This window comes from Mus musculus, chromosome 19 (assembly GCF_000001635.26).
Source record: "Mus musculus strain C57BL/6J chromosome 19, GRCm38.p6 C57BL/6J".
NCBI lineage: Eukaryota > Metazoa > Chordata > Mammalia > Rodentia > Muridae > Mus > Mus musculus.
Genome location: NC_000085.6, coordinates 42,170,567 through 42,195,049, shown reverse-complemented (window position 1 = coordinate 42,195,049; position 24,483 = coordinate 42,170,567). Strand labels below are relative to the sequence as shown.

The following is a 24,483-nucleotide window of genomic DNA, read 5'->3' as shown; positions in this document are numbered from 1 at the left end:
ACAGATGTGTTTGTATTTACACAGGGATTAAACCTTGGCTGAGTGGTTGATAGCATAGGATGCACAGCACTCAGTTCTTACAGATGATCAGTTTTGACTTTATAATCTCCAGTGCTGAGAATGCTGTTCTGTGGCATGCATTGGTGGTGCACACCTTTATGCCCAGCACTCGGGAGGCAGAGGCAGGTGGATCTTTTGAATTCCAGGCCAGCCTGGTCTACAGAGTGAGTGCCAGGACAGCTAGGGCTCCACAGAGAAACCCTGTCTCAAAAAACAAAAAAATTAAATTTAAATTAAAAAATAAAGAATGCTGTTCTGCATATAGACACACAGAGAGTACAAAATGGCAGAAGTATGTTTAGAGACATTTCATAAATTGTTTGAAATTCTATCCTGATCCCTGATCCAAGTCAAAGTTCACTGAAAAAAAAAAATTTATGAAACTGAAGTCAGCCGTTTCCACTTCTTTTTTAATTTTTGTTATTACTTGTGCTACAGTGTAGATGCCAGAGGAACTGCTTCTGTCCTTCAATCTTCTTGAGGCAGTCTCCGGTTTATGCCAGCCTCCTGCACACTCCAGAGCAATCCTCTTGTCTCTTCCCATCTTGCTATAGGAACACTGAGACTACAGACGCAACACATCAGGCTTTTTAACACAGGTTCCAGGGATCAAATTCAGGGGTCCAGCCCATGTGACCAGGACTTACCTAATGAGTCATCTCACTAGTCCACAAACATTAATTTTTAAAATCAAGTATTCCAATATAATGTGATGCAAAGATGTACTTTTTTGATATTTACATGCAAGCAGGGCAATAGTATGTCCTTATTTTCTGTAAGCCATTGTGTTCCTGTAAAAGCAGGAGCTGACTGGACAGTAAAAACACTGCAGTTCACAATATGCAGTGGTCTCACATCTGTGTGATTCAAGGAGTGTTCACTGGCTGTGTGGCAGGAGGGGAGGCAGAGGGCACAGGGTGCCTGTTGTGTGTTCAGAACCAAGACTGCGATGCTCAGGACAGGACTCCACAAACACCTCCAACTGATTTTCAAGTTTGGTTTTGAATTGTTTTTTAGTTGCTCGGTGTCTGATAGCCTTTTACTGTCACCAAACTTTTCCCAATCCTCACATGCAGTTACGGGATACCACACGGAATCACAGCCTACAGCTTAAAAGTCTGAGGACTATTACCACCTTCTACAGAGGTGAGATAGGACGGGACAGGCAATCTCAAAGGCTGCCTTCAGCTGCTTCCGTGATGCTACAAGAGCCCAGGCAGCAGCAGAGAAGCCTGCCGCTCCCACCCATTCCTTTTCACCCCTACTAGCATCCAGCCTCAGGTCTGCACAAAGCAAGCTCACATCCCACAACTGTGCAGCCATCTGTAATCCTGGCTAAAGTTCACTCCTTGGGAAATCTAATGTGGGGGGTGTTTGTTGCTGGAATGTGTGTGGCTGGAGCCTAGTGTCCCAGCCCAAACAGCCTCTGCTGGAGCCCCAAAGAAGGCTCACCGCCAAAGGAGCCCGGAATCCCCAGCCACCAGCAGTGCCAGAGAATGGAATGTGCTGCTGGGGTGTTGCTGGCAGGAGGTGGGGTCACTGGGAGCTAGGGAAGGTGGGGGCTCCAGCCACAAGGCCACTTCTGTTCTGGTAGAGACTGAAGGGGGATGGTGCTAAGAGGGTGGGGGTGGGGCAGACCAGTCTGTTAGCTCAGTGGCTAGCTCCTTAGAGAGTGGGGACCAGAACATGGCCTTTACCCAAGGCTTCTTAGACCATAGCTGCTATGAACACTTGTAACACAAGTGTTTCCCACTCCACTTTGGGTGGGGAACTTAACACCCCCCACCCCAGTACCTCTATTTACCTATTTAGAATATCCAAGAACTAGACAAACTGTGACACTGTAAGACATGAGCTACTGGCTAGGTATAGTCCCTGGCAGGATGACCTGTGAACAGGGCCAGCTGTGAGAAGAGACACAGATCTCTGAAAAAGGAGATTCATTTGGCTTCAGCCCCAGGGGCTACAGAAAACACCCCAAAATCATCACCTATTCCAGGTCTGCCAAGACCTTCTGAAGACATCCACATACTAGACCACAAAAGACTCAACAGACCTGAGCCCAAGTCAGGCTAGATGCCAGAGTTCCAAACCTGCCCTGCCACATGCCAGGACTCTAACACAACCTGGCTCTCTGTCTCTGTTCCTGGGTACCAGCAAATTGGAAGGTGTATTTTGACACAGACATCCAATTCTACAACGTGCAAGCTGTCTATCATTCCACATTGAGATCTCTGTACCACAGGCTCCATGGTGACACCATCACCAACCTTGCTGAACCCTGTTAGCTCTGCTCTCTTAAGAGGAACCTGCATCTGAAGACAGCCTCCCCACCTGTTCTCACAGGGACCTCCAGGAAACAAAAAAGGCAAGCCCCCTGTCTCACATCTGTGACTACAGCCAGCCTTTTTCAGCAGTGACAGTCACCTTTTGCTTTGTTTTGTTTTTCGGTTTTTCAAGACAGGGTTTCTCTGTAGCCCTGGCTGTCCTGGAACTCACTTTGTAGACCAGGCTGACCTTGAACTCAGAAATCCGCCTGCCTCTGCCTCCCAAATCCTGGGATTAAAGGCATGCGCTACCACGCCCGGCTACACAGTCACCTTTCAATAAGATGGCCTGATACCTTAAAAAAAAAAAAAAAAAAAAAAAGTTAAAATCATTCTTTGTTGAAGGAGGTGGTGGAAGAAGAGGAGGGAGAGGAGGAAGAGGAGGCAGCAGTGGCTTTTGCTATAAGGACACAGGACAGATGTGCATTCTTTCTAAAGGCTACAGGATGATAGCACATGGGTCCTTGGTAGGTGGGGCTGAGCTCAGAGCTGGCTCACAGTGCTGCTGCTGTGCACTGCCGGCCTTACCATGTGGAAAACAGAGCCTACCTCATGAGCTTGGTGCCAGCGCTAACATAATGTGTGCAGTGCCCAGCTCCAGCCTAGCCTGATCACAGGGCCAACTTGCACCTCACCCCACCAGAAACCTGCTTACCAGCTCTCAGCCTCCTGCAGCGCTGGCCTTTCTGTCTTTCCCAGAGGATTAGCTAAAACCTTTCCATTCTGAAGCCTGCATTATTTATAGTTAAGTTCTGGTCCCAACCTCAATCCAAGACCGTGGGTCTGGTCACAAGATAAAGCCCACCCCTCCTGTTGATAAGGCACAGCTTTCCACTGGGCCTGGCTGGCTCACGAATTGCCACAGGAGGTGTGCAAAGCCCACCTACAGCCCACCCTGGGCAACATGAAAGACCTGAACAGCACTAGGAGACCTGACAAAACCATAAGCATGGGGCCTTTTATTGACAATTCTCCACAGCGTTCCTGTCTACTGCTCTACAGTATAAATACGCAGAGGTGAGCATCTCTCACCAGGACAAAGGAGTACACCTCACCTGCTTGGTCCCCACTGCCAAACCCTCAGTGCTCTACTGCTGTGTGTGTGTGGCCTATCAGCAAGGAGGACCTCAAATGGTTCAGGTGTGGGCACCACACCCATGACTGGGCAGCAGAAACAGTTCCTGAAGATCAGCTCCAAGGGCAGTCCATGACTGCAGAAGGGTCTCAGGCAGAAGCCCCTTGTCTTCTTCATCCTACCCTGTGCTGCGTGCTCTCAGGAACCATGAAATAAATAAATAAATACTCTGAAAAAGCTCCAGGGGAAGGGGCCTGAGCCAGCTCATGGCTTAAGAAGAGGCACAGCACCCTTGGCAGGTCAGAGGGAACATAAAACTGGCCATGTGACTGACCCTATCCTACAATGCTATCTCTACTCCAGGAACAGCCCTGAAATCCGGGCAGTCCTACACGTCCCTGGACCTCAAAGGCTTGCAGTCTCTCTGCTCCACTCACCTGGCCGCATGTTCCATGAGATAAGGGCTAGAGATATGTGGCAGTGGGAGAAAGGTGGGGTGCCCTAGACTCAGAGCAGGATGGAAGAGTGATGTGAGGGTCCTGTAGCCACCCCAGCAGGGCTGAGGACACCAGAGAACCATGGGAGTTAAGATTCTGTAAGCAGAGCTTCCCCATCCTGCCATCCACTTGACACTGAAGGACTTGAGCAGCACCCTCACCTTCCCTCTCCTTGGGACACCTGGGAACGCCAGTCCTGAGGCTATTCAAAAGGCAAAGGCAGGCCATGGAGCTCTAAGTCCCCTCGCAGGCTCTCTGGGGCTGAGAGACTGACAAGTACCCAACAGGGAAGAACCTCTTTTCCAACCTCAAGTCTCTTGGATCCTAAGGTCTAGCCAGCCTGACCTTGACGACCAGAGCCCAGATGAGAGCAGGCTGTGCTCAATTCTGCCCTCTGGTGGACACTCCCTCGCTAGCCCTGAGTTAACAGGGTATAGGATAGAGCAGAACCAAGAGCCGGGACCCCAGGGGCTCCTCTCCCCCTGGGCCTTAGAGCATCACCAGCCCAGCTGGAGGCAGCAGGGGAAGGGCAGGAAGGACCTAGCTGTCAGGCTACGTTTGCCCAGCACAGGCCTCAGAGGCCCAGAGTTGGGACAGTAGGGTCACTGCTGGCCCCAGGACAGTTGGAGCCTGGCTTCTCTTCTCATTTGCTCAGGGTCTGATTGCAGGAGGCGCACACACACACAGTCTCTCTCTGGGCTTCAGGAGCTGGAAAGAAAGAAAAACTCAGTGAGACAGTTCTTTGTACCCTTTAGGCTCAAGGTGCCAAGTACTGAATTAGCCTCCCCAGTCCTGAGACAGACCACCCACGGCCCGGCCCACACCCTCCCTGACCCAGCTCCCTCCCTCAGACACGCTGGGGCACTGTGGCTCTGACGCCAACAGCAGGCCTCTCCCAGGTGTTCTATGCATTGGAAATTCTTCTGGCATCAACAAAATAAAATACCAGAGGAAATTTTCCCTAAACGTTTTAACAGTGGTTAAAAAATCTCTGGGTGGTAAGATTACAGGATCATTTTTCTCTTCCTTTCTTCTTTATAATAACCTCAAAACTTTATAGTTAACAAGCATGTGCTACTTGTAAGATTGGCAAAAAGCCTTGCCCCACACTGCAGCACATCACAGGGCAGGAAGTAAGATATCACCGCAGTTGTCAAGAGCACAAATACACATCCACGCTCCTGTATGTGCACGCTCATGCTTCCTACATGTGCACATCCATGCTCCCTTCTGCCTGTCAGGAACACAGGGGCAGGGGAGGACTTCCTTTTGCTCATCTACAGGTTTCATTTACAACAAACATACACAGCATTTAGGAAAGGAAGAGAAATTCCTTTGATTCTGTTAAAAGTGGACCTGGGGTAATGAAATAAGATTCAACCAGGTGGTCTCCTCTGGGAGGAAAGAGGAGTCTCGGGAGCTGTCTTGCTCTATGCAGGGCAGCCTCAGTCCTTCCCACAGGCCGCCTCTCTGGCCTCCTCGCTCACCTGTGGCTCCCATAGAGGACCTGGGCACCTTGAAGGAGCAACACCGCGAGCAGAAGCTGTTCCCACAGTTGCTGCAGCTCCGCTGTAGACGGGAACAACAGTGTCAGATGGAGCCCACCCTCAGGCACCTGACACCCCAGTGCTCCCTCCAATTTTATACAACAGAAGAGGGGCCTCAGTGGGTGGGATGAGACAGGACAAAACAGCCAACAGAAGGCTGATAAGGGTGTGGGCCTTAGCAAACAGAGGGCACTGGTCCTATGACTCGAATGAGGGCTTAGACTCCATTGCTGACTCTCCTCAAGTCGTGCATCAGCCCCAGTCACAGCACACTGCCCCGGCAAACAGCAGCAGACTCACCCTCTTCTTCAGCACGGAGAACGTAGCGGCACAGCCTGCACAATTCCCTGAGAGACAAAGGCAGCAGCTGAGCTACGATCCAACCCAGGCCGCTCAACCCAAATTGTTCCTGACTCTAACTGGGCCACTCAGGACCCAGCCAGGCACAGCCCAGCATCTTAGCTGGGTGCAGAGAGCAATATGTGTATTTAAAATAAGTAAAGGTGCCAGCTCCTCAGAGCAGCTTTCACCAAGCTACACACAGCTTGAGTCCTTGCACGCTCCCAACACCAAGTGCCACACACACTCACAAGCTTGGCAGATTATCAAAGAACAACCAGAGAATCTCCCCCCTGAAATCTAGCCAAGCCAACATGGACCTGAACCCCAGCATCCTCAATGAAGCCTACTAGATGTGACCTTTTCATAATGTCTCCTTCCAAACATCTGTCCACAGTGAGGGACAGATACGCCTCCAAGAAACACAAACTCCTTTCTGTCATCAGAAGATCCCAAGAGAAAGCTTGAAACAGGGCACCTTCCAACATGACATGAAGGGCAGGGTCTCAAGCACTGGTGGCAAGCAGCAACACAAGCCTTCCAAAGCCACAAGTACAGGGGGACAGAGGAGCTTCAGACTGTGCCAGAGCCGCTCGGGTGACGACTGGCAGTTGGGGCGGATGGAGGAGAGATGAGAGATGGGTTCTGGGGCCTGCTATGACCTTGCAGGCAGCAGCAGAAAGAACAACTGTGACTCCTGGGTAACATGTTTGCCCGTAACAGTCCCAAAGTTCCTTCCTAGTCAGCCAGGATTGCCCACAGCTCTTGCTAAAAGACGCTCCCTGGGATCAAGGACAATAGACTATGGAGCCAGGGGAGCAAGGCTGAGGTATCTGAGGCAAACATCTCTGCTGTTGGACCTCTCACAGCCATGTAAAGGACAGAGAGAACACAAACTCCAGGATGCTAGCGGGATAAGAAAACGTGCTCACTGACTATGGCTCCTCTACCAAGAACAGAGGAAGGCAGCCTATTCAGCAAGGTGACAGAACCTGGACAGGACAAAGAGCCCAGGTCCAAGAGCTCCTCAGAAGTAGATGGAGAGCCAGGACTGCACAGTCCCCATGCACATCTAGGTTGAGAGCTGACACCAGGTCACACAGTGACAGAGAACAGTCCTGCTCCTCCCAAGCCTAGCCACTCTGCCCATTCTCAGCCACATCACCCACCTCGACTCACCTAGTGACCCTACTGTGAAGAGAGAAGGGCAGGGCAGGAGCCATCAGGGCAGTCATCTCTAGGACAGGGGTGCCTGGACCCTTGGCAGCTCCACCAAGACTCACGTGGAGGCTCCAGAGGAAGCCTTCATCTCATCCCTCCCAAAGACCCACGTCATCTACTGACAGCCAGAATGGAAGGTCCCCTAAAGTTCATATATTGAGTCCTAATCCCTAGGCAATGGTATTACAAAGTGGGGCCTTTAGTGAGTGACTGGCAGAGCACTCATGAGAACACTGCTCTTATAATGGAGGCCCTGGACAGCACTTTGTCATGTCTCCCGGAGGAGCCAGCAAAAGGGTGCCATCTATTACCCGGACCCAGTTGTGCTGGCACAACTTAGACTTCAGTTTCAGCAATGGTGAGAAATCGCATTTGCTTCATTTATGAAGCATGCAGCATGGTGTATTTTCTCATAGCAGTCTGGAAGGACTAAGAGAGATCTCAGAGCAGCCTACCCAAGGCTGATCTGGGAACCTGGACCCAGGGGCCAACATCTTGGAAGCAGAATTGTCACACTTGCCCTCAAGGTAGAGATCAGGCCCTACTAACAAAGGGACATAGGCACTGCAGCAAGGGGGAGAGGCAGGGAAGAGCAAAAAAGGCCACCCTCAGACACCTGTATGGCCTCTGCCTATCCAGGTGGGGAGAATCTGACCCAAAACCCAGGTCTGAAGACAGGACTGACACTATACAAGGCACTCCTAAACATCAGAGCTAAGAGAAGTCACAGGACAGATGAGGTGGCAAACAGGACCCAGAGTGGAATCCGATGACCTGCAGTTGAAGCCCAGCTCCCCCTGAGAGATGAAGCTCTTGGGTGACCTCAGGTTACCCCTCTGCAAAACAGGAGCTTCTCACCGCCTCTCCTTACACTGCACAGACAAACTGTCACTTGCTGGACCAACAGCAGTAGTCCCTTTGCATCTGGACCCCACCTGCTCCTGGGCCCAGAGCCTGTCTCGCCCTACCCATCCCCCAGAGAAATGAGAGTGAGCTTATGAGAGGACCTGAGCCTGCGTGCCTACCAAAGCCAATAGTCAACAAAGGTAAAAGGGATTCTGTGTACCCAGGGATACAAACACAGACACAAACAGCAGGCCTAGGACATCTAATCCTGAAAAGATAACCACACTAGTAAGGGGCAAGAAGGCAAGCCACAGAGGCCCCTCAAGTTCCTGAAGATAAATCCATGGATTTCCCCTCCCTCCACAGACTCACAGACTTAGAACTCACTAAACACTGAAACACACAATCCAAAGGCCACAGTGACTCTCAGTAAGCAGCCACTGTAGGCTCTCACCAGGACTTTAGCTGGCTCTGCTCTCAGGGCTCCAAATCAAAGCCAGGGTCCCAACCTGGGCTCAGAGTCAAACACACCCTTCAAGATCTTGACCTACCCACAACCCTAAGAAAAGACTAGCTTACCAAACTACAACTTTGGCTAGAAGTGCCAAAAAAAAAACAAAACAAAACAAAACAAAACAAAAAAAAAAAAAAACTACCATGCCCAGAAGAAGGTGCCCTTCACTGCAGAAAGCCAGACCACAAAGACCAGGATGGGCTCTCAGGCATCCAGAAGACCAACCAGCACCTCCCACATAAACAGCACCCAGGTACCAAGAGGCAGGCAGGACCTGTGCTGACTTGGCATATACCGTCATAAAATCCACAACTCAACCACCACTACTCTTTCAGAAGGGTAAAAACTGAGGCATGATTTGCCCAAGGACACTAGTTGAGCTACAATTAGCAGTCACTCTACAGCCTCAGGACCACAGCTCTCTGCAGCCCGGGCCTATGAGCACCTTGTCTTCCTATCAACTGATATTCAATAATGAGAGGTAGACATGAAGAGACCACTCACTCCACACTCATATTTCCGAGACATATTTATTTCCCAAGGTTCCACGGAGAGCTTTACCAGTGCCCACAAGTCTTGGATTCTGCCCCTGTGGCCCAGATGTTCCCCCACTCCATGAGTCCCACCAGCCCTAACACCATACCCCCACCTCCAAACCATTTCTTTGGCCATACCGAAGTTATTGGTTGGGTAACGCTTGCGAAGCCGCTCTGTAAGCCGGGACACCTTGCTGCGCAGCACCTCATTCTTGCTGAGGAATCCATTGTCCTGCAGGGTCAGCTCATCCTCTGCTGGGCACGGGGTGCCCTCTTCATCCTCCTATGAGAACAGCCTATTCCACTCTGCCCGTCACTTACAACATCCCAGGCCCTGCATGCGAAGGTACCTGGGCATGGTGGGCCCCACCAAGTGTGGCACAGCTAACTCAGTGGGGCTCAGCCTGCCCAGCCCGGCCCCGTCCCTTTCACCCTGCTCCTACTTACCAGCACCACCAGGTGGGTCTCCTGCCTCCCAGGGTGCAGGGAAGAAGAAGAAACAGAGAGATAGCAGGAAGGGAGAAGCAGGAGGGGGCAGGGGAACAGCTGTGCCTGATGAGCTCTGAGCACGTCCCGCAAGGGGACATCAACAGGCATGCTCTCAGGAAGCCGATGCTACTCCTGCAGGTCATCACACAGTTCAACAGAACAGGGTAAAAAATGAAGCAGCCCTAACAGCAGCCTTTTGGGCTAAGTCTCCCTTAGCTCCACAGATTACAGAGCAAAGGATAAACCAGGGCTGGAGATAAAAATGTGTTCCTTACTTGGGTCATGAAGAAAAATCTTGAAAACCCCCACCATAGCATCGCACTCTCTCCAGACTCAGCCTACACCATTATCAACCTGAGGAAGTCTACAGCACTCACAACTGAAATGGGTGAGGCAGGCCTTCGAGGAGGAAGTCAGCCGTGCATCCAGGGCCTAGTTACATTCACAAGACTCTTGCTCCGCAAACAACCTCCCACTTTCCAGGGGGACATAAATGACAAGCAGCAGTGGAACAGGGACAACAGTCAGAGGCTCAGTAAGCGGAGGGCAGGAGTGCAGGACAACTCGAGAACTGCAGCATGAGTCACCTACGTTCACTTATTGTGTGTGTGCATGTGTGTGCCACAGGACATGTATGAAGGGTTCACTACGTTCACTTATTGTGTGTGTGCATGTGTGTGCCACAGGACATGTATGAAGGGCAGAGTCAGTTCCCTCCTGCTACAAGGTAGGTTGTGGGAATCAAACTCGGGTCGCAGGCTTAGCAACCAGCACTTCTCCCCTCTGAGCCATCTTGCTAGCCCATGTGACTATCTAACAGGAAACCATGGCCCTCAGCTATAGTGACTGCTGCAGACTCAGAGACACTAGGAAAGTTGCAAGTGTATATTTTCTATCTAAATTTCTAACTAAAATTTGCCCTGTTTTATTCACTGGCCCAAAGGATTCTTTTTTAAAAGTATACAAGCCAAATAAAACACATCTTCAAACTACCAGTCTAAATCACTGTCTTAGTCAAGATTGTGAACTCTCCCTGAACTAGTGCTTAGCCATGTAACCACTCTCCCCAACCTCCCAAAGGGACATCTATGGACCTTAGTACACAGAAAGGCCAAGACACAAGGCCGAGCCTTCCGCAAACATACCGACATCATGACCTCCAACTCAGGTGACAAATCACCAACACCCAACAGTGGCTTGCAGCAAACCAGCAGAGCCAGCCCTGCCTGGACATCCAGGACAGATGAGGGTAGAAGGAGCCAGAGGTACTGTTTCAACCAGTGAGTTCTAGCTCAGTGAGTTCTGGCCTCCCATGTGGATGTTAGAAAAACACAGACACACACACACAACTCTCATCCCACCCAATATCTGGCCTGGTCAGTAGAGAGGACTGGGAGAGGGCCACCCACCTCAATTGCATCTTTGAACTCCTCATCTGGCTCAGCCTCCTCAGCTTCCTCCACACTGCCTGGCGTGAGGTCCTAGGAAGAAAGATTCTCTGGCAAAATGGAGGAAGATTGGCAATCCTGGTCCCTATAGTAGAGAGCCACCTGCTGACAGCCAGTGGCTAGGCTCCAAAACCCTAGGTCCCATCCCCATGAAAACTGCATAGCTGCAAGAAAGATGAAAATTACATCAAGGAGGACCCTCCAACTCCACAGGCCAGGCCACAGAACAAGGCACTGCTGGACCTACAGTAGCCAACAACCAAGCCCTACCTTCTAGCTAAAAGCCTCTGGCACTCACTCTGTGTCTAGCCTTCTGTCCTGCCACAGGGAATTATCTCAGCACCATTCTTATGGCACACCCCACAGGGCACCTAAAGAGGCACTGGACATGGAGCAAGTGTTCAGAAAAGCTCAGGCAGCTGTTCCCATTGCCCTTCATATGACGACGCATCCCAGAGACAAGGCAGGCAGAAGGCCCTCAGCTCTGGCCCAGAAGCTGTGCCTCATAAACACATCGCTAAGAATAAGAGGGAGGGAAAGGCCCTCGCAGACAGGCAACAGGCCCTGCCAGTGGGGAGGCACTCACCTCGGTGGGTGTGGGGGCAGGCGAGCTGTCCAGCAGGCCCCTCCCTCCGGCCCCCTGCAGTGCTGAGCTCTCACAGGCACACTCTTCCTGCCGGGGGTTCATCCTCCGCTGCAGGCAGGCCCTGTACTCACACACCACTGCCAAGGGAATGGAGAACAGGGCTGGAGGTGATAGGACACAGTGAGTGGTGTGCTGGAGCACGCCACACCTTTAATCTTAAAAAAAAACCTAGGAAGAATTTCCTAGACAGAGACACAATAAGTGGTACTCTGGAAGTGTTCTCCATCACACCTGCCCCACGGCTACAAAGAGTCGGCCAGTGATCCAATTCAGTGAGTGGTCCATAAACTAAGGACAGAAAGAGGAAACAAAGCAAGCAACCATCCGGGCACAGGCCTCCCCAGACTGCCCAGCATCCAGAAGTCAGAGAGCAGACGCAGGGGTCACACTGAGATGTGGCAGCTAATCTAGCTGGCTCCAGTGCAGGAGTAGGTAGCAATTTAGGGAAAAGATCCCTTCCTTATCTTCTAGAAGATACCATATCAATAAGAGTGATGTATCTGTCTTAAAAGGGAAAGGTGACCCCTCTAAAGGCAGCCACCTTAGAGGACTGTCAGCCCCCCAACCTCAGCACACTTCCAGAGATCTAGCAGCAGCCCTCCCAGAGACAGCCGAGTGAGAAGCTGCCCCCTGGTGGCAAGCACAGCAAACAGACAGGAGCAGGAAAGCTAAACAGGTCCTCTGAGTGGGCCAGGACCCACCCAGCTGTCGGGCTCTGGCTCTCGGGGCTTACCTCGGAAGAAGTCCCCATTTCCCAGGAAGAGTGTGCTATTTAACAGGGCGAGGACCCAGCAGAGCGGTAGCAGGTAGAGCATGCACACCATGCCCAGAAGAGCGCCATAGAACCTGGGTGAACACAAAGTCCAACGTCAGTCAGAAGGGTAGCAGGTAGAGCATGCACACCATGCCCAGAAGAGCGCCATAGAACCTGGGTGAACACAAAGTCCAACGTCAGTCAGAAGGGAAATGGTGGGGAGCACCCTGGTGAGACACAGCTCTGGCACAAACTGACAAGACCTGCCAAGCAAACCAGTGTGGAACATCTGTGAAAGCACACAGAAGTACCACATCGCTGGCTTCCATCAAGTGAGACCAGTGAAGCTACACTGTGTCTCAAGTGGGAGCCCACATACTGGCTCCAGGGTCTGGGCTCTGAGGTCTAGACACAGACTTGGGCCTGAAACCTGAAACCGGCACTTGTCTCTATGGCAAGTGCCTTAGTTCTCAAGCATTACTTCATTCATCTACACAGCGAAGGTTAAAACAGCAGCTACTTCACGGGGTCACTAGAAAGAGTAAGACAATAACAGGAACTTCTGAGCACGGGCACAAAGTAAAGCCTAGATAGACCTAGTTACAGTCATTATTGACATAGGAAAACCTCATTCATTTATGCAGTATTCTTATCTTTTAAGTTAATTCCTGAAATTTTAAAAAAATTAAAACTAAAGTCCATTAAAATGTTCACTGTAGGGCTAGTAATGAAACAGAACACTTTCATAAATTTCAGTCATTCACAATCCACATTATACTCCAAAGACATTGTTGCAACCACTTATGATGTAATTAGTCAAGAGAAAGAAATCTCATATACAGGCTAGAGAGGTGGCTCATTGGCCTGGGACACTTTTGGCTCTTGCAGAAGACCACAGTTTGATTAGCAGCAACTACAACCTATTATATATATTATTACAGTACTGTTACTGTATATCTTTTTAAAAGGCACCTAAGCAACCTTTAGAGCTCAAAAGCATATGTGCAGACCCACACCCTAGGGACATGGGGTACTCTTCCCCTGAAGTAGGTGGGGCAGAAGCCTTTTCAAGGCATTGGCTTCACTGGAGACAGGAGGGATCCACTCTCAATTACTACAGGATGGCAGGGTGGAAAAGAAGGGGCCTACTCACTGTGAGGACACCACGGGGTTCTCCCAGTGAAGTACACGGTAGGCTGACTCGCAGGTATAGCACAGGCGGGCCAAGAAGGCTTCCAGTTGGATCAAGCTGCAGACACAGGAGCTTCTGTGAGTGGAGTCCCTGCTCCCTCCAAACCAACCTAGTCACAAATTTAGGAGTACAGAAGCTACAAGAAAGTAGAACCTGGGTTCACAAGCATAGCCAGCCAGCAGTGGTCACCATCTGTAAATACTGCTAAGGGATAAGATGGCCTGGCAAAGATGCTCCAACCCATTCCAACCGCCTCGGGAGAACCCTGCTGAAGTGAAGCAGCTCAGGTCCCTGCTATTATTATTATTATTATTATTATTATTATATTACAATTGGGAGGCACCACTCTCCTACTACCAAAAGGCTCAGAAACACAGCTACTTCTAGAGCTTAGCAGGGATAGTGTAAGACGAATGTGAATATTCTGTTGTGCCATACAGTAAGGTGGCACAGAAAAATGACTGGAATATGATGGAAGAACACAAAACCAGCTCAAAATGGTCCCAGGGGCCAACCCACAACACTCCAAAATGGAAGGAAGGACTGTGATAGATCAGACCCCACTGAGTGAAATAAGAATCTATGCATTCATACTGATAACAAATGAGAATCACATTTCCTCACTGCAGAATGCCAGAAGATAAATGCAAATGGAATGGTAAGCAGAGAGCCACCTCAACCATGCCAGAAAGAAACTGATGTGGGAAGACCCACCAATGGCTTTTTACAGCACCTAAGTGAATGCTAACGAGGAACAAGATATTCCAGTCTCACAGTCTCTCCACAGATTACTACGAACCAAAGGGAAACAAACCTTAAGCAAGTGACCAAAGTTAGTGTTTCCTGACCTCATTTGGCTCTGATATGGACTATGATACTCCACTTTTAGTCCTGTTCAAAATGTACCCCTTCAGTCTAACAAGATGGCAAACAACACAGTGAGCTTGTGCTGTATCAAGTATGTCAGGTCTCACCCCAGAACTGCTCACCCCAGATGAACAGAACACAGGTTATGAGGGCTGAGGTGCTTGGCAGGCAAGGTCTTGGATTGAATCTTAGCACTACAGGGAAGGAAAAAACCTTCAATGTAATACATGATCCTAGATCGGATTCTGGACCAAGGGAAATCAATATAAAAACTTCATCAATACAGCTGGCAAATGTGATTATGAACTATGTAGCAGACAACAGTACTAATACATCAATATAAATGCCCTAATTCTGAGCGTTCTGCTGGGAATACATAGACAATGTCCTTGATCTCAGGAAATAAATGCTCAATGTTTGCAGTAAACAGAAAGGGTGTTGGAAGACAGAGGCAGACAGACCTCTGTGAGTTCGAGGCCAGCCTGGTCAACAGGGCAAGTTCCAGGACAGCCAGGGCTACACAGAGAAACCCTGTCTCAGAAAAAAGAAGTTTCTTTTTCTGGGTGGATGGGGTGGGAGTGAGATCCCCAGACACCTGAAGCTCTCTCACTCCCAGGACTCAGGGCTCTGTTATCACCACTATTAGATGTCAAAAGCCTCCACGGAGCCTGATCCAAGGAAAGGCTCAGGAAATGCCCGCTGCCCCTGATGTTGACACACTTAGCGTCCCCAGCAGTCTTAGCACTGCTTCCTCAAAGTGCCAGCCACGTCATATTTAGTCTGGTAATGATAACTAACGCTGAACAATTCCTGGATACTCCACACTCAAGCCATTGTCACAAGCACTTTCTGAGTAAACCAAGCACTATGTCTGACAGATGAGGGACCAGAGAAATAAAAAATTGAGCTCTCCAACACTGCACAGAAGTGGAAGAGGTAGGGCTGAAGCGCAAAGGCGGTACCTAAGCAAGACCCCTCTTGGTGTCTCTGGGGGAAAGAACATAGCTGTGGACGTAGCTGAACCTGGAGTCTCAGTCACAGCTCCCTAAGCCTCTGCCTTCCTCTGTAAGTGGAGGATAATAACAGCGTCTCTGCTCAGGGCCGGTAAGGAGATTAGGCCGAGTGCAGCCTGTGGCATAGGTAGTCTGTAGTGTGGCGCTGGCTCGCTCCCAGACATTCCTGGCCTCCCTGCAATACTTACAAGCTCTTCACCTCAGCAACAGCCTCAGGGCGGGAAAGGTGCACTCGGGAAAGGCGAACTCTCTGCAGGTCTTCCTGCCTTATGCTGTGGTACTTCCTCCGCATCAGCTCCGACTCTGGCAGCTGTCCCCGGCACACCTCCTGAAGGTAGCCCAGTAGGGCAGGCACCGAGATCATCAAGGCACCCATGGAGTACCACGCACCTAAGAGATCAAACAGTCAATGAGGCCCGGGCGCCTGCCCACTGACGCCCACTTGCTTCCTCTCCTCTCTAGGCCTGCTCAGAGGCCTGATGTGATCACACTGTGGGTGAGAAGACTCCAGACCTCCCGCTCATGGCCTGCTCACCCCAGCTCTGTTTTCCCTCACTGACCTTATCCCACACCATGGACTGTGGCTGTCTCTCTCACTGTCTCCTCTGAGGAAGTCAGCTCTAACCTGTGAGCACAGAGGAACTCCAGCCTTGTTTAGCACATTAAGAACTGTCTCAGGGGCTGGAGAGACGGTTTAGTGATTAAAAGTATGGGCTGCTCTGCCACCTGGGCTTCACTTCTGCCACCCACACGGTGGCTTACCACCATCTGTAAATCCAGTTCAGAGGATCCAACGCCTTCTTCTGGCCTTCACACACACTGTGCATACACAGTACACAGACATACATGCAGGCAAAATACCCATAAACTAAAATAGAAAATGCCACAACACACAGAATAGATGTTCACATCTGCAGTCTGGGTGTGGCTGGAAGCTCCCCAATGATAGAAATGTAGCCCTCTCTACCACTAAGGCAGACTGGAAGCCTCTCCTTTGGCTTTGTGGATAACATAGGGGTCCTGAGGATTGATAATGAGGCAGAGACACACTCAAAGCAGAAACGTCTCCTCTGTGACACAATATTGAAATCCTAGGAGATATAATCAAAGAAAAATCCAACTAAGAAAAATAAAGCTGGCTACGACAGTGGTTACATTTGTAGCCCCAGAATCTGAGAGGCTGAGGCAGGAGAATGGGTACTTCCAGGCAAACTGGGGCTATGTGGTAAATTTAAGGAAAGCCTGGGCTACACAGAGAATCCCTGCCTCAAAAAAAGAAAAGAAAATCTAAAAATATGTGATCTTGTATGAACTGGGGAAATTTTCAACCCACTGATTCCGTATGTCCACAGAAAACATGAGATACTAAGAAGTGTGTGTGTGTGTGTGTGAGTGAGAGAGAGAGAGAGAGAGAGAGAGAGAGAGAGAGAGAGATTGATTGATTGATTGATTTAAGAACACATAAAGGACTAGTTCCTCAGAACATCCTGCCCTGGAGCCTTCACTCAGCTCCTGGAGGGGAAGGGGTGAACAGTGCTTTATCTACAAGTACCTGACAATTCCAACCCTGAAAGGGCTGGATTACAGCATACATAACAGAAGTCCTCAGGAGACACTGTCACCAGGGACATCTACAGTCACCACCTAGCCACACATCTTCCTCGTAGCTTTGTGTGAGCCTCTCCCCACTGCTGGTGGCCACCCAGCACATCGAGGCTCAATTGCTGAACCAGAGAAAATGACAGATATGGGGAAAAATAATTCTCCTCCTCTCCTCCTCCTGATCCCATTACCCCGTGTCTTGTTGACAAATGACCCCTAAATTAGGTAGGAAAGCAAAATGGGAAAGGTGGATGTACCACAAAGGGAGCAAGCAGTACACAGACTGCAGCCATAGTGTACTGGCTACAATCTGTGTGAGGCACTGAGCTGAGCTACACACACACACACACACACACACACACACACACACATGCTCTCATCTCATGATGCCAATGAGCAAAGACTGCTGCTAGCCTCCCTTCAGAGATAAGGAAGATAGTCTCCACCGATGGGCTACATCATGTGCCCAAAGTCACACAGAGCTTGTGTTCCAACACCAAACAGACCTAGGAAGAAGCGAAGGGGCAAAGAGGTAGTCCCTCCCACTGAGCCCACCTCAGGGCTCTTCCCCCACATTCATTTGAAAAAACACATTGGCCTCAAGAAGTAGTCCTTACCCTCGTTCAAAGTGAGGAACAAGATGTTGAGGCCCAGGCAAGTCAGCAAGGAACACAAAGGCATCTGCCACCTACAACACAGAAAGTTCTGATCACAAGACAGCCATTCCTCCAGCCTCACAGAGGCCTGGCAGTGCAGACAGCCCAATCTGGACACGAGAAGACAAAAAAACCCAGGAGAAATGCACATGGGTCGATCTGTAAGACAGGAGGTTAACAGAGGAACAAAGTGGTCACACAGTAGCCCTGGGGTGACCAAACTAGAGGACCCACAGAACTTTCTTCCAGAGGGAAGAGGCTTTCTAACGTCTGTTGAGAAACCTGGTCACTGCTGCTTCCCGTGTTTTGTAAGGCGCTCTCTCTCTCTCACATAAGGGCACTGAGTGACAAGGTTCTTCTTTTAGCAGGTTCCCTTATCCTATTTCACAGTTTCCTAACACCGTATCAACACACCCCCAGGCCACTTGCGGGACCACAGAAAACAACAGATATGGGGAAAAAACAAAACCTCCTAAGTTCCCCAGTCTACCATTTGCACAAAAACTCAACAGGGACAAGGAGCGGTAGTACACGCCTTAAATCCCAGCACTCAGGACAGAAAGGGGTGGGTAGTTCTCTGTGTGTTCCAGGACAGCCAGGGCTACACAGAGAAACCCTGTGTAGAAAAACCAAAAAAACATAAAAGTACTCACCAACAAAGAAGCTGAGAAAGAACAACATGGACTTCCTTCCCCACCTGTTACTTTATCTCTTTACTTCTACAATTCTGAGAATGTATCATACTTTGTTTTAAGTATATAATCATTCAAAAGGATAAAATTACTACCTACTATACTATACTAACACTGAAGGATTGGAAATTTAGTTCAGTGATAGAGCACTTCTAGCAAGCACAGGGTCCTGAGCTCAGACCTTAGCTTAAAAAAGGGGGGGGGGGGAGAAACTCTAACATGAGCACAAAATGCTGTTGCCACACAGAAAACACAACCAGTGTGAACTGAAAAGAGATGCAGTCCCCACCACACACCACCACCAAACGGCAATACTCAAGTCCCCAACGAGAGAAGAAAGAATTCAGTCAGCTCTCCTAGGACAAGACAGTGCTGCTGGCTTGGCTGTGGAAAGGGACACTTTTATATTGACTACAAACACAGATGTAGACCACAGTGTGGAGGTCCTCGCCTGTCATCCCAGCATGGGGAGGCAGAGGCAGGAGGGTCAGGTATTCAGGGTCAGCCACAGTCACAGTTAGTTGGAGTCAGTATGGGCTACATAAGATCCTGTCTCATAGAGAAAATAAAGTAAAAAGAAGCAAGCTAACAAAAAAGAAGACAGTAATAATGAAGCCACTGATACCCTCTCCTCAGTCATATACACACGGTGACATCAGAGGAGCGAAACAAGGACCAAAAAAAATAACCACATCCACTGCTGGCAAACGATGCATTCAGAACTGGCATGTATGTTCTGTTTAGAAGTTAATTGGTATATTTTGTGTGTGCACGAATGTGCACCAGTGTGTGCACATGTGGAGGTCAGAGGACAGCTTACGGAGTCAGTTCTCTCCCTCTACTGTGTAGCTTCTGGGATTGAACTCAAGCCCTTAGGCTTGGAATCAAGAGCCTGACCCAGTGAGCCATCTTGCCTGCTCATAAGTGTATTTCCTATGTTTTAATTTTTAAAATCTACAACTACTAAGTTAACTAGTTAATATGGGACTTTTACTTTGTGCATGTGTCTAATCACTCTTCACCTTTTTTTTTTTTTTAAGATTTATTTATTTTATGTGTGAGTACACTGTTGCTGTCTTCAGACACACTAGAAGGGGGCATCTGATCCCATTACAGATGGTTGTGAGCCACCTTGTGGTTGCTGGAAATTGAACTCAGGACCTCTGGAAGAGCAGTCAGTGCTCTTAACCACTGAGCCATCTCTCCAGCTCTCCACCTTATGTTTTGAGACAGGGTCTCAACTGAACCCTGAACTCACCAACTCAGCCAGGCTAACTCATCAGGAAGTTCCCAGAGTCCTCTGGTCTCCACCTCCCCAGGCACACACCACTACACCTGGCTTTTTATGTAGGTGCTGAGATCCAAAACTAGGTAATCTCACTTGTGCGGCAAGCGCTTTACCAAATGAACCATCTCCCCGGCCTAGGGCTCTTAGCTTCTGCTGAAGATTATGAGGAAGTCTTTCTCATCCAGTCATACACATTTCACCAAGTCTCAGAACCACAGGTGGTTGCCATTATGGTAAAGGTAAAATCACACACACACACACACACACACACAAATTAAAAAAGAAAAGAAAAGAAAAGCAAAGAAAGAAAAGAAAGTAAGAAAGGTCTACACTCAACCCTGTTTGAGAAGTGAAACCATCACACTTCCAGTGAAGGCACTCTCCTCCAAAGCCATCCTCCTGTCCTAACGCCTTTACTGACAGTTTGATCCTGGGAGACCCACAAAGTGGAGCAGCTGATCCTAGAAGAGTCTTAAAATTTTACTGTGGCTCCAGACCCAATAGCCAAACTCCAAGATTAGGTCCCTCTTCAGTCTAACTCTCTTTACTAAAAAAAGAACAATCAAAAGCATAAACTAATCTGACAGCCACTTTCACAGACCAGTGATCCCTCTGCCAGCATCCAGAGACTCCAGCTGGGGGGAGCTCCCCCTCCATCCAGCGACACACTGCTCTCCGCATAGCCTCAGACCCCTGATTCCAGATCATGGAAAACCTTAAAGTCAGTGTGCCAAGAAGCACTTTTCTCTGTCAGCAGAGAAAAGGAGAACAGGGGATATGTAACTTGTGTGCTTTGCCTGAAATGGCAAAACAGAGGGGACAGACAGGGTAAGAATGGCAGAATGCACAGCCACAGCTCTCTAGGAAAGTCAAAGTTCATGGGCTAAGGAAAGAGAGAAAGGCCTCTCCTCCTTCCTACGTCCTGCACTCAGAGCACACGGATCTCACAGCAGAGAGCACAGCTGTGAGCACTTATCCCCATCTCTCGACTCTGCCATACAGTCACAAGGGGTGGGTGAGACTGTACGGCCTTGTCAAGGAGTACTACTAAGTGGTGTACCAGGTTTGTTCGCCTGGGAGCTCAAAGAAAAAAAATCATAATTAGAAGTGGTCCCCTACTTCTAGACTGAAACAAGGATACAGACTCAAACGCACCCTTCAAGGTAACACAGTCCACTCCTACCATCTTCTTTGGCACCCAAAGCAGCTGCATGTCTTTAAAACAATCTGATGGGAACTAGAGGCTTGTTTATCATGAATAAGCATGCAAGAACACACAATTCTGTTTGCAGCTTCAGGGGATTCACCCTTAAACCTGTCCACAGGTTCCAACTTAAGAACCTACTCTGAGCTGGTGAGATGGCTCAGCAGGTAAAGATGCTTGCAGCCAAGCCTGCAGGCCTGAATCTCATCTCTGAGACCCATGTGGTTGGTAGAAGGAGAGAGTCAACTTCTCCAAGTTGTCCTCTGATGTATACACATACACAACTCTCCCCTCTTCTGCTTTGGACACAAATTTTATGTGATTCTTGGGAGTCATGCCACATTCAGGACACAATACTTCCTTTGGAAAAGAAAGTCTTTAGCTTGAATGAAGTCCAGTTTTTAGTCTAACTTTCCAGTTAAAGAGCTATACACAGCTAAGCAGACCATTCTCAGAAGGAAATTCTGTAGGACAGTGAGCCCAGTCACTTCAGCAAGCCAGTACATTAAACAAGAGCCTGGGATAGTTTGAAAAAGATTTATAGGAGATAAAAACCACATGAAATGCAGTGCCAGATAGGAACCTGACAGGAGGTGCAAAACAAGTGCCCATGACATCCTTGGAAAAAAATAGAAAAGTGGGAACTCACCAGAGAAAGATATCAAAAAATTACTTTTAATTCAGTATAACATTATTTTGATAATATCAAAGGCCTTTATTAAAAAAAACATAAGCTGCCGGACGTGGTGGCGCACGCCTTTGATCCCAGCACTCGGGAGGCAGAGGCAGGTGGATTTCTGAGTTCAAGGACAGCCTGGTCTACAGAGTGAGTTCCAGGACAGCCAGGACTACACAGAGAAACCCTGTCTCGGAAAAACAAAAAATCAAAAAGAACAACAACAACAACAACAAAAAACCATAAATTTAAGTAATCAGAAGTGTAAAGCCATTTATTTGCAATTTAGGCTTTTTGTTTTGTTCTTTTTTTTTGGGGGGGGGGTTGTTTGTTTTGTTTTTTTTTTTTTTTTGAGTCAAGGTGTTAGATAGCTCAGGCTGGCCCCAAACTTGCTATGAAGCTAAAGCTACTTTGTGAACTTCTGATGCTCTTATCTCTACCTCCTAAATTCTGGGATTATAGGCATATTCCCAGATAAAATACTTTTTAACATAAATCAAGGCAGGAGTTGAAGAGATGGTTCATTAGTTAAGACGCAGGCTGAGTTCCTAGCACCCCCACAGAGGCTCACAACTATCTGTAACTCCAGTTCTGGGTGATCTGACAACCTCTCCTGGCCTCTAAGGACACCAAACAAACATACGGTGCATATAAATATATACAGACAACACAGCCGTACACATAAAATCTAAAACAAAGATAAATCACTTAAGGAAAAAACAAACATTTTAATGTAAACAAGACAGGCTAGGCATAGTGGCGCATGCCCTTAATCACAGCACTCCAGATAGTGGCAGACAGACCTCTATGAGTTCCAGGCCAGTCAGGAATATAATAAGACCATGGCTCAAAAAACAAAAACAAAAACATTTTTTAAAGCAAGTTGGTCCCAGTACTTGTAAGTCTGCAACAGAATGCTTGGAAGTCTGAGAGCAGCCTGCACTATGAGTTTCAGACTAGCCTGTGATATATACAATGAAACACTATCTCAACAACAAAAAGAAAGGAAAGGAAGCTGGAAGAAAATTACTGAGGATTAAAAAAATGAAGCAAAAATAGAAAAAAATTGAAAACCATAATCCCAAGTAACAGTGAAAATGGCATCTCGTTTTTTCAAAGGTATTTGTAGTTGAGTTTGTTTAAAATTATAACTTGATGGTAAGATAGCTTAGCCAGCTGGGCAGTGGTGGCGCACGCCTTTAATTCCAGCGCTTGGGAGGCAGAGGCAGGAGGATTTCTAAGTTTGAGGCCAGCCTGGTCTACAGAGTGAGTTCCAGGACAGCCAGGGTCACACAGAGAAACCCTGTCTCGAAAACAAAAACAACAACAACAACAAAATAGCTTAGCCAGTAAAGTGCTTGCTGCCAAGCCTGTGTCTGTCCCTAGAATCCACCCTGGAAGGAGAGCTAACTCCCAAAAGCTGCCCTCTGACCTGCACACAACGCCACATGCATACAAAAGAATAAAAATCAAGATTTTAATATTAATTACATTAATATTCAGAGAGAAAAGGGAAAAAAAATCCCTACATCTGCTCTAAGCTATACTAGGCCAGTGTCTTTCCAGCAGTCCCTAAGAGGAGCTTATCCAACTACAGTCCTGATGAAGACCAAGTGGTTCTCAGTTCCCACCTTCCCTGCATAGCGCTGGAACACAAGTAGACCTGAATACACCTAAAGGTCACACAAGTCTCCCCAGAACTAGTCATCGCTAGAGCAGAAAGGATAGCCCAACTACTGCCTAGCTGGCCAGAACTGCTAAAGACCAGGGAGACAGGAGAGCCCAGAGGAAGAACAAAGGAACCCTAAAGTCTGTACCTTAGCAAGTATCGAACACCGTCCCCTGCATCCTTCAGGGGTTCCAGGTAGATCTCCAGCCTCTTGTAGGACAGGACCAGGTTGAAGAGATCAAACGCTGCTGACTTGGTAGGGGCAGGTGGACACTCAGAGAGAACCTCAGGCATCCCGCTGGGGCTCGCCTCCGGCCCACTCAGGTCCCGATCCGAAGTCTGCATTCTGTAATCGTAAATCCCTACACTCACGATGCACTTCCAGACTACAACACATTTCCCCCTTGCATTACAGTTCGTGTGGTTCCTAAGGTTAACTGTGAGAGGTGAACGCGAATACCCATCTCACACTGCAAGAAATTTTATTCCTACTGAAGTAGGAAGTAGCAGGGTGAAGGGGATGTCTTCGCTATAAAGCCTATCACTCTTCATGAGCCCCTCCAACGCTCCTTTCCCTCACAGACCTTTCAAGAGCATATAAACCATTAATAACCAGGTTGTTGAAAGAAGGCAGTAGGTAATGCCAAGAGAAAAGATGTCCTGTGACATCTTTCTCCTATCTTTAGCTCCTCCTTCAGGTGTCAGGGTAAGGGGGACCATCTTGTCCTGGGAAGTCTTTATGAACGCGCCAGTGTACACTGGGAGACCCTTACCAGGGCTCCCAGAGGTTCATGAATTTCTCCTAACAACACTCTTATCACGCTCTTAACCCTGGCTCCCATTCATCACTTGGAAAGGGGTCGACTGGACCCCAAACTCTCGACAGGACGAGCTAGGGAGAAAGGGAACCCAAGCAAGCGCGAGACAGGCTTAGCAGGTCAGTGCCGACAGAGGCCCAGACCACCAGCCTGTCTGAGGCCGCGCAGGGCAGGACACGCCTAAGGTCGCTGTGCCTGCAGGTGGCGACCCACACGCGGTGGGAGGGCCGGAGGGCCAGGCTCCGTAAATAAATACAGTGAGGCTGGGGCGTCACGGTCGTCACCTACCCGGACGCTGTCCCAGGAAAGGAAGAGACAGGAACGGCCAGGGGGACAGAAGGGCCACCAAGCCCCGGAGCGGTCCCTCAGGCCAGGCCCGCCCCACCCCACGCCACGCCACGCCACCTCCCACCGACGCTCCGAAGTCGCAGGTCCACCCGGGAACCGTCTGCCCCTCCACCGCCGTCGCTTCCGGGACGCGACTCACTCTGCGGTGGCGCGCCCGTG

General features: G+C 49.1%; 1 protein-coding gene across 2 annotated transcripts; it reads right to left on the bottom strand.

The window, feature by feature from the left end:
* Positions 1-456: 456 nt before the first annotated feature.
* On the bottom strand, positions 457-24,483 carry Zfyve27 (zinc finger, FYVE domain containing 27). Of its 2 annotated transcripts, NM_177319.3 has the most exons (13): positions 24,265-24,483; positions 23,307-23,504; positions 17,591-17,661; positions 15,560-15,761; positions 13,453-13,548; positions 12,279-12,391; positions 11,486-11,622; positions 10,861-10,932; positions 9,410-9,430; positions 9,101-9,245; positions 5,807-5,853; positions 5,447-5,528; positions 457-4,667 (listed from the first exon to the last, which is right to left on the bottom strand). In NM_177319.3, the coding sequence occupies exons 2-13, from the start codon at positions 23,501-23,503 to the stop codon at positions 4,603-4,605; spliced, it is 1,248 nt and encodes a 415-aa protein (NP_796293.2). In that variant the 5' UTR covers position 23,504; positions 24,265-24,483; the 3' UTR covers positions 457-4,602. The 2 variants fall into 2 exon arrangements, with proteins under 2 accessions (NP_796293.2, NP_001158003.1); NM_001164531.1 differs by lacking the exon at positions 9,410-9,430 and having other exon boundaries at positions 24,382-24,483.

Coding starts and splice junctions, on each gene's coding strand:
- Zfyve27 (NM_177319.3), bottom strand. CDS start 23,503: ATGCAGACTTCGGATCGGGACCTGAGTGGGCCGGAGGCGAGCCCCAGC. Junction 15,762..17,590: donor GTTCCTCACTTTGAACGAGG/GTAAGGACTACT, acceptor TTGATCTCTTAG/GTGCGTGGTACTCCATGGGT. Junction 4,668..5,446: donor GTCCTCTATGGGAGCCACAG/GTGAGCGAGGAG, acceptor CTTTCTTTCCAG/CTCCTGAAGCCCAGAGAGAG.